The 15,911-nt window shown below is 42.7% G+C and overlaps 2 protein-coding genes across 2 annotated transcripts; one reads left to right on the forward strand and one right to left on the reverse strand.

The window, feature by feature from the left end:
* Positions 1-235: 235 nt before the first annotated feature.
* LOC308126263 (NF-kappa-B inhibitor alpha-like) lies at positions 236-2,687 on the forward strand. The gene is made up of 6 exons (XM_080490508.1): positions 236-577; positions 1,133-1,238; positions 1,332-1,539; positions 1,642-1,730; positions 1,827-2,084; positions 2,179-2,687. The coding sequence occupies exons 1-6, from the start codon at positions 342-344 to the stop codon at positions 2,206-2,208; spliced, it is 927 nt and encodes a 308-aa protein (XP_080346634.1). The 5' UTR covers positions 236-341; the 3' UTR covers positions 2,209-2,687.
* A 1,036-nt stretch (positions 2,688-3,723) lies between these two features.
* LOC308126264 (proteasome subunit alpha type-6) lies at positions 3,724-7,468 on the reverse strand. The gene is made up of 7 exons (XM_080490509.1): positions 7,275-7,468; positions 6,306-6,400; positions 5,302-5,383; positions 4,797-4,952; positions 4,518-4,696; positions 4,056-4,150; positions 3,724-3,922 (listed from the first exon to the last, which is right to left on the reverse strand). Exons 1-7 carry the CDS (start codon positions 7,348-7,350, stop codon positions 3,865-3,867), a joined length of 741 nt encoding a protein of 246 aa, XP_080346635.1. The 5' UTR covers positions 7,351-7,468; the 3' UTR covers positions 3,724-3,864.
* Positions 7,469-15,911: the final 8,443 nt, after the last annotated feature.

Here is a 15,911-nt window from a genome sequence, read left to right on the forward strand (position 1 = left end):
TCTTCAAAAGCCATTCATGCCTCAGTCACTGCGCTCATTAATGAACAACCCCCCCCACCCCCCCCACCCACCCCAACAACCTACATCACAGGTGAACATAGGTGTCTAATAGGAAACTACAAGTTTTCATTCTGAGTGTCTTTAGGGGGGGAATTTTCTCTCACAAAAGCACAGGGCCCGGTGTGTGCTTTCCCGAGCTAATTCAAGTGGAAATCCCCGTTGAGGCTCCGCCCAGCCGAGCGTACAAAACCCAGTGCGCCTGTCCTCGGACGCACAGTCTCCCACTGACTTTCAAGCAGAGACGCACGGATATCTTGCCCGCACACAACAGCAGAGTAGACATGGACGTCCACAGAGTGTCGAACCACAACCAAATGGATTATAACTTTGACGGCGTGGAGCCCAAACACGGGAAAGCGTTGCATTGCCCCGACGAGCGCCTGGACAGCGGCCTGGACTCCCTGAAGGAGGACGAGCTGGTCCGGGACTTCGATGACATAACGATCACCCCAACCAAGGAGCAGATCGGCCACGAATACGAGCCTTGGAGGACGGCCGTGACCGAGGATGGTGACACGTAAGTCAAGTTTTTCTTAATTTTTTTTTTTTGGGGGGTGGGGGTGGGGGGGTGGATTCACACTCTTTGATAACAACTGCAGTTGCGCGTTTTGCAAACAAACTTTCGTGCGCGCTTCGCGGATTTTCACGCAGCATCCAAACTCGTACGCTTGTGCAATTGAAAGATCTGAAAAGCTGCACGGATGTGCATGAAAGTCTGAAAATGTCGTGTGTAGTACACAGTGCATACCTCGAGATGTGTGTGTGTGTGTGTTGGCTGAGATCGCTAAGTGGGCGGTGCTTAAGTCCGCTGTGCGCGTTCAGGAAAGTCCCTGGCCCGCTGCCAGCAACTGATAAAGCATCAGATGTGTCAAGCCACAACGGGTGGAAATAACCCGACAAAACTCCATTCTTGCGAAACGCTCTGCTGCTTCAGCTTTGTTCTTTTATGGCTGGTTGGAACCACTTCCTCCATGCGTAGTTCTTTTTTCTTTTCTTTTTTTTTCTGCGAACATGCACTATTTTAACTTTTAAGGTTACTTTAACCCTAACCAATTCTTTTTTACCCCTACAGGTTGCTCCACTTGGCCATCATCCATGAAGCCACAGAACATGCCTTCCATATGATCAAGTTGTCTCGCAGTCACCCTTTCCTCAATGTACAGAACCACCAGAGACAGGTAATTACAGATTACACACATTTAAATCTTATTTATGAATCTGTGTTTTTTTGTTGTTGTTTTTTTTAAGCAAAACCACTTATTGCATTACAGACGGCCCTCCACCTGGCGGTGATCACAGAGCAGCCCCAGTTGGTGGACAGACTCCTGAAGGCCGGGGCGGACCCGCTGCTGGCCGACGACAGCGGGAACTCGGCCCTTCACATCGCCTGCAAACGGGGTTCCATGGCGTGCTTCGGCGTCATCACCCAGAACTGCCAGCGTCACCTCACCTCCATCTTGTCCTACCCCAACTACAACGGTACGCCTACACACGTCTGACAGCAACTCGCACAAGTTCTCGTGTAGCTCCTGGATGAACTTGGGTCTAATTTTGTCATTTTTTTTTCTCCCTTCCTTGCAGGACACAACTGTCTCCACTTGGCGTCCCTCAACGGCTTCATCTCTCTGGTTGAAAGCCTCGTTCAGCTCGGTGCCGACATCAACGCACAGGTACGCCTCATTTACCAAACACGTTGAATCTTCCCGCCGACTTTTGTGACGCGCAGGAGGAACCTAACCTTATCGTTCACCTTCGTTTCCCCGCAGGAACAGTGTGGTGGTCGCACGGCGCTCCACCTGGCCGTGGACCTCCAGAACGCCACGCTGGTGCGCCGCCTCCTGGAGCTCGGCGCCGACGTCAACTGCCTGAACTACGGCGGCTTCGCGCCGTACCACCTCACGTACGGGCGCCAGAACGAGGAGATCCGCTCGCAGCTGTTCAACATGACGGCCCAGGAGCTGAGGGAGCTGCCGGAGAGCGAGTCGGACGACAGCGACATGGAGGACCAGGTGTCGGAAGACGAGGTCAGTATCTCATTCTTTTGGGGGAGAATCTCGAAGAAACACTCCACAATCACGTCTTCAAGGTCTCTAAACACGTCCTCTGTTCTCTTCACAGCTGTACGACGACATAAAATTCGGAAAGTAAAAAAGAAAAAGAAAATGCATCCCTCGATTCTGGTGGTGTGAATGTCAAGCTGCTAAAGGGTCTGCCGAGATGAACGGCCTCCGCCCCGAACATGGGACAGATCGGTCCAAACCGAACCCCCCCGCCCCCCCTCTCCTCACCATAACTTCCTTCTGGGGGCCGGGTTCCGTCGGAGCTGGACCTGGGATCGCAAAAGCAAGAAGGAAGATGGCGTCCAAGTCTGGTCGAGTCCAGTCAAGATCACTGAAGGATCTGCACCGAAACATAACCGGACGTCGAGCCGCGTCTGTTTCTCGTGCAACTGTACAAAAATATATATATATCTATATATATATGTATGTATATTGATGTGTATATACAGACAAGACATGTGTAACATATTGTAAATACAGAGATATTATTTTTTTTATTCCCGTGTGAATTTAAACACTATTAACGAAAATGTTCCAAATAATAATAATAAAAACTTTATCCGTATAAAAAAAGTTTTGGACTGCTGTTGTACTTTCCTTTCCTTCCGTGACGGTAGAACTACCGTCATTTTTGCACTTCAGTGGCGGAGTTGTGAAAGGTACACACACAGAACGGCCACACTCAGCCACTGGGAGCCGTACGGGATTTCCTCTGGCTGGGCGAGGTCACCGGGTGACTGAGTCACGGCGCTGAAAGTCCCTGGGCGGCACAAGAGGAACATAATGTGCCTGAATATTCCGCCCTGTTCTGGAGCGGCGTTAAGACGCTGGCACTCACGTGTATGAATTCCAAGAAAGTTTTATAAGGACGATTTTTTTTTTTTTTTTCTTCCTCCTAAATATGGGAAGATTCTGCTGTGTCATGATGACCAGGAAACATTGCCACAGGCTGGGAGGAACAAAACTCCACCATCAGCTGATTGAATCGTGGAATTTTTGTTTTCTTCCCCGGAATGAGGAAACACTCGACCCAAAGAACGTGATAACAGATCTGTACAGTCGGGAAAGGTAAACATTGTGTTCTTCTCGTCCGAGAAGACAACACACAAACAACGTGGCGGAAACGAGCAGTGATGTCACGAGACAGAGACGCCTTAGAGATGACTCGCCGTTTCTGATCAGTGATGACAAAAAAAAAATAAAAAATCCTAAATGCTGAGCTGGAGCTCATTTTAGACACAGCGGACTCAAAAAAAAACCCCGACTTTTAACCATTTTCCCTTTAGAGACAAACTATTCGTAGCAGAACACTTCCGCTAGGTTGAAGTCATCTATTTCCGTAGGCTTAAAAAGAAAAGTCAACTGAGATCTCAGCAGCACCTCAGTGTCATGTGATTTTCACAGCCACAACAGGAAGCTCTGGGGTAGAACTCACGCTCCCCCAGACCCCCCCCCCCCCCACGAAACAAAATCCCCCTTGCTACTAAACTCGGCTCGCTTTAGAACAAGAGGCGTCGCTTTACAAGCCCCGGTGCAAAACACTGAGCCTGGCGTGATTTAATGTCGCATGCAAGTGCGAGACACAACACAAGAGTCTTGTTTTACTCCAAAAACGTGTTTTTTTTTTTATTGTTATTGTTGACTCAAACAATGGGGTGAATGTACAGCAAACGAAGATAACGCCCGCCTCTGTCTGGAAACTCGATATCCCATCATGCTCTGGCTCGATCCGTCCCCAGTTGGCTCAGTCCCGCTCTGCCAGGGCCATCAGGTGGGTGTCTACATCAGTCTCGGCCAGAATCCTGGCGCGGGGAAAAGAAAGAGGGATGAAGAGATTTTTCACACAAAAAATAAATAAATACAAAAAGGGCAAAGCCAGATCCGATCTGCCCGGGAGTGTATTATTCACAATACTGCCCGTTGAGTTATTTTTACCTGAACTTGGGGTCCTGTGTTGTGACGACGGCCACCTCCAGCTCCGATGGCTTGAAGTCGATGGAGAGCACGGTGGAGAGACAGGAGATCGCAGTCTGGAAGAGAGGAAGAGGGGAAACTCGATGATTGTGACTACTTCTGTTGTTTAGGACGACATGCAAACTCCACTTAGAACGGCGAACTACTGATTAAGAGCTCGAGTTTCTTCATTTACCGTTAAATCGCAATATATTTGTCAAGACTTTATCATGTCCATGATTGAATTTATATGTTTCATTTTACTTTGATTAGAAAAAAAAGGAAGATATAAAAGTGTCATCGCATGAGAGCCAAATATAAAAACAAGCGGATTACATCACAGGACACTGAACATTCCAATCAGACCTGTTAATCATACAACCAGAGGCGGAAAGCCCCACAGGTTACTTTCACCTTTGTCAACCTGTGCTGGCGATAACATACCTCGATGGTTTGTTCAAAGGTCCAATCCAGTTTCTTTTTCACTTTCTTCTCCAGGAAGCTGGTGGCTTCTGTCTGTTTCACCCCGGCGGCGGTGGCCTTGAAGCCGCAGTAGTAGCCCGCCGGGTCGCATTTGTACACCTGCGGGCCCAGCTCCTCGTCGATGCCGATCACGATCATACCTGGAGGCAGAGAGGATGATGAGCGCGACGTCTGACCACATGCACAGCCGTCTACTCGCCTCGGGGGGTGGGGGTGGGGGGGGATGACGGGGGCACTCACAGCAGCCGAGCGGTCGCATCTCTGCGTTCTGCGTGTAGACTTGCGAGATGTCGGCGATTCTCTTGCACAGCATGTCCACCGGGATCTCGTAACCGTACTTGTACTGCCAGTTGGCCGCCTCGTAGCGGGCCCGCTGGACTTGAGACCGGCTGTCAGCTGGGGGTGGGGGGAGAGAGAGACGACAGAAGAAAGGAGAGTCTTCAGTTCTCCGAGGCAGGCGTCTGCGCAAAGACCTGAGAAGCTGCTGATGGCTTCCAGGAGCTGAGACTTTCAAAGTGCTGAAACGCTGCAGTGATGAGCCGTGACCACAAGCGGATCACAATGAATCAGCTACTTAGAAAACTGGAATACGCAAAACTGGAATAGCCTCAGGACAGGAAAGCAAAAAGGATGAAAAATGATTTCATGGCCATTTCTATATTCCTGAACAGAATAAAAGAGACGCTTTATCGGCCCGACGATGAACCACACGGCCCTGCGTGACGCGTTTCAAGACTGGACTTACCCGTCATCCCAGACATTACACAGCCGATGTTGTCTGTTATTCTGAAGAGGTGGGTCACTGTGGCCGCGTCCAGCAGCTTGTCCTGTTTCATTCCAGGAAAAAAGAGAGAGAGAGAGAGAGGAGAGAGAGAGTTCATCTTTAATGTAAACACGGGAGCCAAAACATTTACTCAGTCAGTAATTGACATTAACACAATATCAAAATGTTAGCCTTGTTTATTATTGTTATATAACTTAATATAAAAATTATTCTGTAAAAGACTTAAAGCATTTCGAATCATCCCTACAAACTGACGAATTCAACCTGTATGTATATTATGTTGTAAATCTTGATTGTATATATATTTATACCACACTTTTGTAAATACATTTATAGAACAATGTCGTGAATGTGTTTACTGCTGTGGAAAAAACAGAGCTGCTAAAATGCGTTTCATTGTTTTGAAGCGACGACGGTAAATAACTATAAACCAGCATTTTATCAAAATCAAATTCTGTGATTTTTGGTTTATATCATTGTGCATTTAAAGGTTCAGCAAGGAATCTATTAGACATTAAATGTAATTTTGAAGCAGACTGCCAGCAAACCATCAATGAAACCTCAAAAGTCAGGTAACCTGTTCTGGTTCAAACTTTAAACAGATTGAACGACACGCTGTTAAGGCCCAGAAAACTATTTAAAACACGAACAACAGTTAATCCTTTTATACTTGACGTCGGCATGTTATTCAAGCATAAAATTGCTGTAATCACTGAAATGCGGCGCTTTCTTCTGAGAAAGAACGAGCAGTGTACTGAATCGTACACTTTCTTCTCTTTAAAGCAATGCTTGGCTGCTGATCTCGCAAAAAGAAATCATTGAGGGAAAGTTACAGAGGAATGATTTGAACTGCATTACCATTATTCCACATATCTACAGTTATAACCACATGCCAAGTGGTGACTTCGTGTTTTCTGCTCAGATGAATCTGCATAACGCACAGAGGGATTTTGTATTTTGCTTACCGGTACTTTTTTCTGTGTTACAACAACTGCGCAGTCCTTCCCCCTGACTGCTACGGATGTGAGCCCACCTTGGTTGATGGCCTTGAAAGCATATTCTGCAAACAGAAAGAAGTAAATTGACACGTGAAAACAGGAGCCGCACGGTGGTGCAGTGGTTTGCACTGACGCCTCACAACGAGACGGTCTGAGGTCAAATACCAGCTGGGACGTTCTGTGTGGAGTTTGCATGTTTTCTCCAGATGCGAGGTTGATTGGTGACACTATATTGTCAGTGGTTGTCCTTCTCTATGGGTTTGCCCTGTGATGTACTTGGGAACTGTCCGGCTTATTTGACCCTGAACAGGATAAATCTGCATGGATGATTCAGAATATTTGCAAAAGCTGTGTAATTTAAGGTAAACTAGTAATTAAAGTACAGCTACAAGTACACTTATATCTGTGTATGCAAAAGGCTCATCTTAACAAATCGACATTATGATCCAACTCTTGTTATTGATTGATTGGAATTGATTAATTGGCATGCATATTTACCTTCAATACGTCACAGGATGGGTATTGTTTTAGTCCAAACATCAACAAATGCCAGAAATGATTAAAGACATCCATGATTCTAAAATAGCACACTACAATGGTGAATATAATATTAAATATTAAACCAATCTTAAATCTTTCCAGGTTAGTCCAATCCCATCAGCAATGAATCAGCTAAAAGCTAACGCGCTAATTAGCCAGCTAGCTGTTACGTTTCGCGGCTGTATTTTATTACTTTGTGATTTAATTAGGAGTAAAATAACAGCTTGCACACCATTATTGAGACTTTGAGGATCACATATCAGACTACTTTCGTTCCCTTGGTGTTTTTTTATTCAGTTAGACGCCGGCGAAGCGAACCATGACAGAGCATTTAGCTAGAGTGCTAACAAGGAGCCGCCGAGCCGCTTTCAATGTGAATAAAGTTAATTTACTGACCGACTTGATAGAGTCTGCCTTCGGGAGAGAAGATGGTGATGTGTCGATCAAATCCCGCACTGGAGCCCCGGGACATTTTAAAAGGCTTTAGTTCGTTCAAAAGGATGAAAGCTGAGTTCACTTCATGCACCAATGTTTAACCTGGAAGTACAAGAAGCACTTCCGGTGTCACGAGCCTGTTCAGTTACTATAGTGACTGAGGCGTTTTCTTTTCTCTTAATTGGTCCTTTTTTTTATTGTTTGTCTTTATATTACTTGTTTTCTCCCTTTGTGTTTAAACTTTTAAAAACAAAAAACAAATCCAAAATCCCAAAATCATGAAATCTCCTGAGGCTTAAAAAAAAAAAAAAACTAATAACAGAATATAAACCCATTTTTTGTTTTTCCCTTGTTATTTTAAAATATCATTTGGCTACAAAAGCAGATCATATTATTTTCCATTGATCGCCACAGTGTATAACACCATATAATTTTCCTGTAAAAAGTGTTTTTGTTGTGTTTTCACTGTCAAACCTTTTCCATGCATACATTAATCACTACTAAGCCTTTTACATAGCCATTATAATTTTTTATTCGGACACTTTTGATATATATATTTGTATTTTGTTATTGTAAATAATTTCATATTATGAACAACATATTATTATTAGAATTTAGAACAGAATATTATATTATTGTGTTATATTTTGTGTTGAGCAACAATGTAAACACATCTTCTCTTCTCTTCTCTTCTCTTCTCTTCTCTTCTCTTCTCTTCTCTTCTCTTCTCATTTTTCTGTTAATATATGTTGACTTCTATAAGCAATATACTCGGGGTGTCAAACACGTTTTCATTCAGGGGCCACATGCAGCCTAATTTCATAGTGAGTGGGTCGAACCAGTAGACTAGAATAACCTTTAATTTGAATCTTTTAAGTTTTTCTTTGTTACAGCGCAGAGCATATGTGATGAAAATGTTGACATTTTCACAAAACCAAACAATTCCTATAGAAAATGACTACAATGTTAAGATAAGTTTTGCAAAGCTTATTTCATATATTCAATTAGATTAGTTTTCATTAAATATGCAGTAAAAATGTGTCTTTTAATAGAGTAATGATTATCCATCCCCACCCCCCGGTTGCAGTAGGTACGTTTTTCCTGTACAGTAAATACTGGCAGTTGATAATTATCATCACAGTGAGTGAAACATCTCTGAACTTCGAAATGTTGTCCAGCTAGAATTCAGCGAAGTCTGAACATTTTGTTCCTCTGCAGGAGGAAGCACTAACAATTACTAGGAACACTCCCCTCCCTGTAATTAGATCACGACATAATGGTAAACGGGAAAACTCAGTTCACACTTGTACGTTTCCCTATTGTGAGGTGTCGAACCTGGCCTGCTTTCTTTCTATAATAGTGTCAACTATTTCATTGGCACCTAAACTAGAACACTTGGGTGAAGAGGAGCCGCCGTTAATTGTTAACCGCCATCCTGTCGTTGTACATGTCAGCCGCAATGTTGGCAGGCGACACGCTGGGTTGGAAATTCTGGGTCACGAGGCTGCGCTGTTATGTGAGGTCGAATGGTTGAAAAAATGTGTTGTTGTTTTTCTTGCATTCATGTACACAGTATACCTATTTATTTATATTGATCTATTTCACCTTTAAATTTACCAGGTAGGTCGATGGAGAAGCGGTTCTCATTTACAACGACGACCTGACCGAGAGGTATTCATATACACGGAACAATCTTAAAAGGAAGGGAGTATTTACAGTGTTTACAGCGATATATATGAGGAAACTAATCGATAAGAGCTTAAAGCAAGGGTAGTGATCCTTCTTTGTTAGTTGTATGATATTTTTTAAAGAGGAGAGTAGAATAAATGTACAAAGTTCAAAGGTCTGTTACAGGTGATTCCAATCATGTGCAGCAGATTCAGATTCAGATTCAGACGTCTTTATTTATCCCGCAAGGGGCAATTCATAAGTGGTTTCCCGTGTGTGTACATTTACATAGTCATCAAACTGTCGGGAATTAACATGTGACATTGGGAAATATCAGAACAGAAGAAATCAATAAAACCAGATAAGATAAGCACAGACAAGACTTCACAAGATAGCAAAATTGTAATAACTGTAATAAAAAATAAAACAATAAACAAGACGAGGATAAATGTCTTCATGATAAAGTCATTTGAGGTCATTCAAAATGGGTGCGGTCTGTGTTTAAGAGTTTATTGGCAGGGGGAATGAAGGACTTTGAGTACCTGTTAGTTTTTCTTTGGGACACATAATGAGGTCTGCCTGAAGGCATGAGAGAGAATTCCTCAGACAGAACCCGGTCCGGTTGGCTGGTGATTCGTTTGGGTTTTCCAGCCACTTGTTCCTCCCAGATTGTGTCCAAGTCCCACTTTCACCACATTATTTAAGCCGTTTTTGTCTTTCACAGACGGCCCATTGTAGCAGCAGGTAAAGGAAAAAGGTTAAAAGAATAAAAGAATGGTACAAATTAGAATTGTGTCACAGACATTAAAAGAATTGAGCTTTTTCAATAAATTGACTCTTTGTCAACCAGCTCAAGTGTTTATATCAACTTTAAGCTGTGAGTCAAACACGGTGCCAAGGTATTTATACAAGTCTACAATTTCAACGTTTTGGTTGTGAATGGGGCTTTTCTGTGTCAGTGTTAAAGTCAGTGATGGTTTTTAGCACGTTTCGATCCAGGAGGTAATTATCGCACCGTTCCACAAAAGCAGGTAAGGCCTGACCGTGGTCAGAGTCCTGGCCTTGAAGAAGACCCAGGAGGACAGTGTCACCAGAGAGTTTGACAGTATAACGGCCTTCCTGTGAGGTTCTGTAGCTGTTTGCGTACATGATAAAAAAAAACAAAAAAACAAAGGAGACAGGACACGACAAGTCTGAAACCAACACTAAAAACTGAGCAGGTCGATTAAAAATACAAAATTCCAGAAAACTGAAATGAAGGAACGACCAAAGAGGTACGGACTTCAGCTGTAAGCAGACTTGGTGAAAGGACTAGACGTTCAAATTAAATGAGAACAGTGAGTTTGTTCATCCGGGAATCCAGGAGCTTCAGCCAGGACGCAGACAGCAGCATGGCGAACACCATCCCGCTTTCTGAGACAGATCTGTAGACGACCTCGCCATAATCTATGATACCTGCATTCCTCGATTACACGTGATAAGCATTTTGCGCAAACAATCCGTTTTTATAATGAAACATTATGTTATCATGCATTTTGCGTGCAGGGAGCAGCAGCATCACTGCTGCCCGACCTACATACAGTAACAAAGCTCTTGTTCGACGGTGCAGTGACATAATGAAAACAGAATGCCTGCAGATACCGCAGTTTTCCTTTTGGCCGATCGCGTTTCAAGCCAAGTTGTAAACGGAACATTACTATTTCTTTCTTTTTTTTTTCTTTTTTTACTTCACTACGTGGAACAAAAAACAATGTTTGGTTTTCTTTTCAAGACACCATCCCAAATCCAGTTTCCTTATTCCCGAAGAACAAAAAAAAAGGGGGTTAAAGAAAAAGAAAAAAAGGGCAAATTTGCATTTATTCATTTGGGGAGTTTCCCCACGTCTGTCTCCAGGTAAAAGGGATGTTTGCTTCCTTGTTATAAATCACTAAAACCAAATCAGATGAGCGTGCTATCGCCAGGGACGGTAAGAACAGGATCGATGCAGCAAGTCTTAAAGAAGCTTTATAATTCTGGGTTTACAGTAAAATGTCTCGGTCCTTTTCAGCTTTCTGTTTAAAAAAAAAAAAAAAAAAGATTTAATCAATCATGACATCCGTGCAAACACTGGCTGAGGTATTTATCTTCTCAACCGGCTTCCTTGAACTATGAATGAATCACAGAGCATTTGTGCAATGTGGAGGTTTTTTTTGTTTGTTTGTTGTCGTTTTTTTTTTAAACAACAGTCAATCGTCTAAAATCCACGCAAAAACCAGTGTTGCACAAAGACAGTCCGGTCCTGCTCAACCGCAAGTACTTCTCAGTAGGCCGTGCAGCAGCGGAAAGATCTAAACAGTTCGACAAAGCGGAGGATTTCGCAACTCAAGAATGCACAGTTTTGAGATGAAATAGATATATCCAGCAAACGCACGCCAGTAATGGACCGACGTGAAGCTGGATGTGGTTGGAAACGTTCAGGAAATAACTTCTTTTGCAGTAAACATTTGACGTGTATTTTGATTTATAACAAAACAAATTAAAGTCTTGGATTAGTCATATGCAGCACGCGGCCCAGAACGCGTCACTTTAGACTTGGAGATTCCAGATTTGGTGCAAACGACTAGACCCCGCTGGATTTTGCTTTACTGAAAGCTTTCAAGCTCTTTGCAAGTAAAGAGGTTGTTGTCGCCTCCCGACCATCTAAAGCACCGGCGTCAAACTGATCTTAGTTCAGGGGCAGCGCAGCGCAGTTTCATCTTGACTGAGCCAGACCGCTAAAAAAAAAAAAAAGGGCCTTAATCTTCTTTAAATTGAAAGTTTCTTCTTTGTTTAAGTTTAAAAATGGCTATTATTTAAAAAAAAAAAAAAGCAAACAATTAGTGTTGAAAATTGCCAGAAATTCAACATAAGAATTTTATCAATACTCTCTGGTGCGAAATACAGTGGAAAGGTCAAATTACTTTGATAACCATTGCATTCGGTATCTAACAGCAGCCCAGGTCTTGTGTCTGCTAAAACTATGTTAAAAAGTCACAATTCTCACACTTTGCTTGAGCCGGCTTCTGGCCCTCGGGCTTTATGTTTGACACCCCGGGCTCATTGAGGCGTCAGGAGAAAAGCTGGATCTGCTGTTGAACGTTACATTACAGAGAGAAATCATTTGAAATGAAAGTAAAAAAGGTGACAGACATTTACCATCACGTCACATTATTACGAGGCCTGGATGTTAAAGATGAGCGATTAAAAATATTGCAACTTCAAATATATACGTGGAGTATAAACGAGGTATCAGCACGCCGCTAAAGGTTGGAACTCGTACTTTAAAAATGTGGTATCGGTGCACGCATACGCTAATTTGTTAGCTTCTCTTAGCTCAGTTCACTGCGAGACTGAGAAAAGGTTCTCTGTATGTCATGCTGATCGATTCTTAGGAACCTGAATAAAGTCAATGTATAATTTGACATACGATTTATTTATTGTGAACGTTTATTTTTATTTGGGGGAATATGCACAAGTCAAAATCAGTGATAGTATGTGTGAAATTATGAAAAAAAAAAAAAAAAGTTTTGATAAGAATGTGTTCAAGGGTTCCAAATCATTTTCTTAATTGATTTTTTTATAAATGTAATGTGAATCTAATAATAAACAAGTTTGTTGGACCTGTCTTCCGGTTCACAGAGCATCCTCTGGTCCCAGATTTCCTCCCTTTCTTCCTCTTTCCATGTGGACAAAGACCCCATTTATATGACAATTTCACAAATTTACACAGCAACGTCCTAAAAATGGAAAATTTTCACAGAAACGGCAGAAATAATGCTGAGAATGATGCAGTTAGCATGCCAAGCCAGCGGTTGGCGCTGTTGGTTGTTTTTGTAATGAAACCACACGAAATGCACGAGAAGAGTTCTGTCACTTTCAATCGTTGCCGTGGGAATAGTAAATAAATAAGGCCCTGGTAAGTCATTGCTAATAGTGTGTGTCGGTACGTGTGCCTCATGCAAGAGGCCTCATAGAAGGAAACTCGCTTCACTTATCAAATTAAATTAAATTAGGAGGCCATCGGAAATACAAGAAAAGTTAATGCTGACATGCTGCATCACTTTCACTTTGATGTTTGACACAGTTTCGATAACCCCCCCCCACCCCCCCCACCCCCTCAGATGCCTCTTCCTCTTGATACCTCTCACTTTCCTCCCCCTTTTCCTGTCCTCTTCCCCACCTCCCTCTTCCTCTCGGTGCTTCAACACTCACCCACTGTACTCTTGAGACCAGAAAGACCCCCACCTCCGCTTCTGCAGCAGCTGAGGAGGCGTTCGGAGGGGTGGGAGTTCTGAAAGTCAAACCGATTTCTGGAGTGCGGGGGGATCTCCACCGGCTATGAAAAAAATGCATTTTCACATCGCGAAAAGCCACAGCCCGGCTAAAGTTTTCCAAGCGCAGACATTTAAATGTGAAGCAATGAGGGAAACGTCGGTATGATGAGGCCCCTTTTTCTGAAACAAGAGGACATTTGACTCATTTTATATGCAACGCTTTGACATCCCCACCCCCTCCACTTTTAACCGCATATGTTTGAAATCACAAAGAGAAGAAGCACATTGCTTTCTCAGAAACTGGACTTTTTCTAAATTTGCTTGCAATGAAAGAAAAAGTGAACCGTGTGTTTTACCTGAATGAACTCAAACATGGGAGGACGCCAAGCGTTTGGTTTTCTGAGAAGACGACTGCAGCGAGCAGCTTCTGGGAAAAAGTTATCTAACCTGAATCGTGTGATGCATGCCCGCTCCCCTCAACTACCGCGTGAAAATCTCATGCACTGGCGTCGGCATTAACATTTATTTTTTTATTTATTTTAAAGAAATTGCACGCTGTTCTTCCGAAGCGACCAGGTGGCTTGATTGTGTTGCAAACGCCGCGCCGGCTATGCAACAGAAATCCATGTTGCAATGAGCGCCTTCGCACTTATTTGGAAATTGCCTGAGGCGTTCGCCTGAAATGCGAATTAGAAAGAAGAATGCTGACGTTCCGGTGCGCGAGGCTGCAGACAAACTCGTAGTGACTTTGCAGTTTCTCAGACTGACTTCCACATTTTTGTTGACCTTGTGTGTTTAGCGTGTGGCGGCGGCAAGGCGGAGACAGGTAGGATGACTGTGCAGATGTCAGTCTGGGAATTTTCTTTTTTTTTTTACAATTCCCTGCTGCAAACAAACCGCCTGACGCCCAATGACTAAAGGCCTTGTTTACGCGGCCACGTTATCAAGAGAAAATGCAAAAGTTGGGTTGGTCTTTGTTTTCGGGTGCCCGGTTAAACGACAATGGAGCTCTGAAAGTGCAACTTTTGGAACGCTGTGAAAACGCTCCAACTGTCTCTATTGAAATGGGAGTAATGCAACGTTTTGAAAATGCTCAGGTGGAAACTGTGCAGGCGCGCTACAGCCACAGAAAATAGTTCTTCTGCACACGGGCGAGTGGATGGACAATAACAACTTTTTTTTTTCTTTTTCTAGACAAGCCTACTCTTCTGAAATGTAGTTCAGCCTATGTTTTTGTTTTGTCGTTACTAATTTGTTTGTTTTTTTACTTGTCTTTAACTGCAATTTTAACATGTAATGTAAAGTGACCTTGAGTGTATGATAGGCGCTCACAATAAAAGGTATTACTATTTTTATTTTTCTTCTTCTTCTTCTTCTTCTTCTTCTTCTTCTTCTTCTTCTTCTTCTTCTTCTTCTTCTTCTTCTTCTTCTTCTTCTTCTTCTTCTTCTTCTTCTTCTTCTTCTTCTTCTTCTTCTTCTTCTTCTTCTTCTTCTTCTTCTTCTTCTTCTTCTTCTTCTTCTTCTTCTTCTTCTTCCTCTTCTTCTTCTTCTTCTTCTTCTTCTTCTTCTTCTTCTTCTTCTTCTTCTTCTTCTTCTTCTTCTTCTTCTTCTTCCACGACATGTTAAAAAAAACAACTAATCACAAATTGTAGGAATGGATAAGAAGAATCGTTCACTTCAAGTTCACGATTTACTTTGTAATATTCAATTAGAATGCAGACCCTGCATTAAAACGTCACATCTACATGTCATTTTTGTTTGATGTAGTGTTTTTATATACGTAACAACATTTAAATATCCTCAGCTTCTCTTTTCCATTTAACTACAAACCCAAATGTGCCCAGAACAGTGACTTGTAATAATTCCCCGCTTGTGACATTAAAGTCCTGCGGGGAAGAAACGAGGTGATGAAACGACATCAGATTGTGGAAAAGCCGTAACGGTTGTGTTTTATATGCTGGGAAAGCAACCAGGCCAAAAAGATCAGATAAGATTTCTCTCTTGTCTGGAAGTGACGGAGGGTTAGAGACGAGCTGGAGGAAGTTGTGAGGGACAATGATGTCTGGTATGTCTCGTATCGTCACAAAGGAAATGTACGCTGTGCTCCTTGCAGCTGCAGCAAACACAGAGAAACACTTTTATACTGATTCAATACACCATCATATTAAATCTTACGCACAGAACGAAGTAAGTGAGCATATTGTACATGTCAGACGTTAACAAAATAGCTTATTTTGTTTTGCGTTGATGTGACATGTTTGTAAAAAAAAACAAGTGCATAGTATGCTGTATATTGTGTTAAGTACTCAATGAAGGTAATGAAAATCTGTAAATACCAAATTTATAAATCAGTGATCAAAACTACTGCAGTTAGGTCCAAAATAAAAAAAAAAAAAACCAATAAAACAACTCTTTCTTGGTGTAACACACTTACTCCCTACAACGCCATCCTGCAACAAGAGATTAAACATCATGTCATTAAGTTGCTGAACGTCATAACCTAAAGTATTCCTCTCATCATGGGAGCTCGATTCATTTTGGTCTTTTTTTCATTTCACACTGGGAGAAGAAATTGTTCAGTTTCTTCTCTCTCGTGTGTGCAGGAAGCTGACCGAAAGGGAAGCCGGTGAGTCAGTCG

Source organism: Lipophrys pholis (genome assembly GCF_963383615.2).
Source record: "Lipophrys pholis genome assembly, chromosome: 21".
NCBI lineage: Eukaryota > Metazoa > Chordata > Actinopteri > Blenniiformes > Blenniidae > Lipophrys > Lipophrys pholis.

Coding starts and splice junctions, on each gene's coding strand:
- LOC308126263 (XM_080490508.1), top strand. CDS start 342: ATGGACGTCCACAGAGTGTCGAACCACAACCAAATGGATTATAACTTT. Junction 578..1,132: donor GTGACCGAGGATGGTGACAC/GTAAGTCAAGTT, acceptor TTACCCCTACAG/GTTGCTCCACTTGGCCATCA. Junction 1,540..1,641: donor GTCCTACCCCAACTACAACG/GTACGCCTACAC, acceptor CCTTCCTTGCAG/GACACAACTGTCTCCACTTG.
- LOC308126264 (XM_080490509.1), bottom strand. CDS start 7,350: ATGTCCCGGGGCTCCAGTGCGGGATTTGATCGACACATCACCATCTTC. Junction 6,401..7,274: donor AGGCAGACTCTATCAAGTCG/GTCAGTAAATTA, acceptor TTCTGTTTGCAG/AATATGCTTTCAAGGCCATC. Junction 4,697..4,796: donor GATGCGACCGCTCGGCTGCT/GTGAGTGCCCCC, acceptor CTCTGCCTCCAG/GTATGATCGTGATCGGCATC.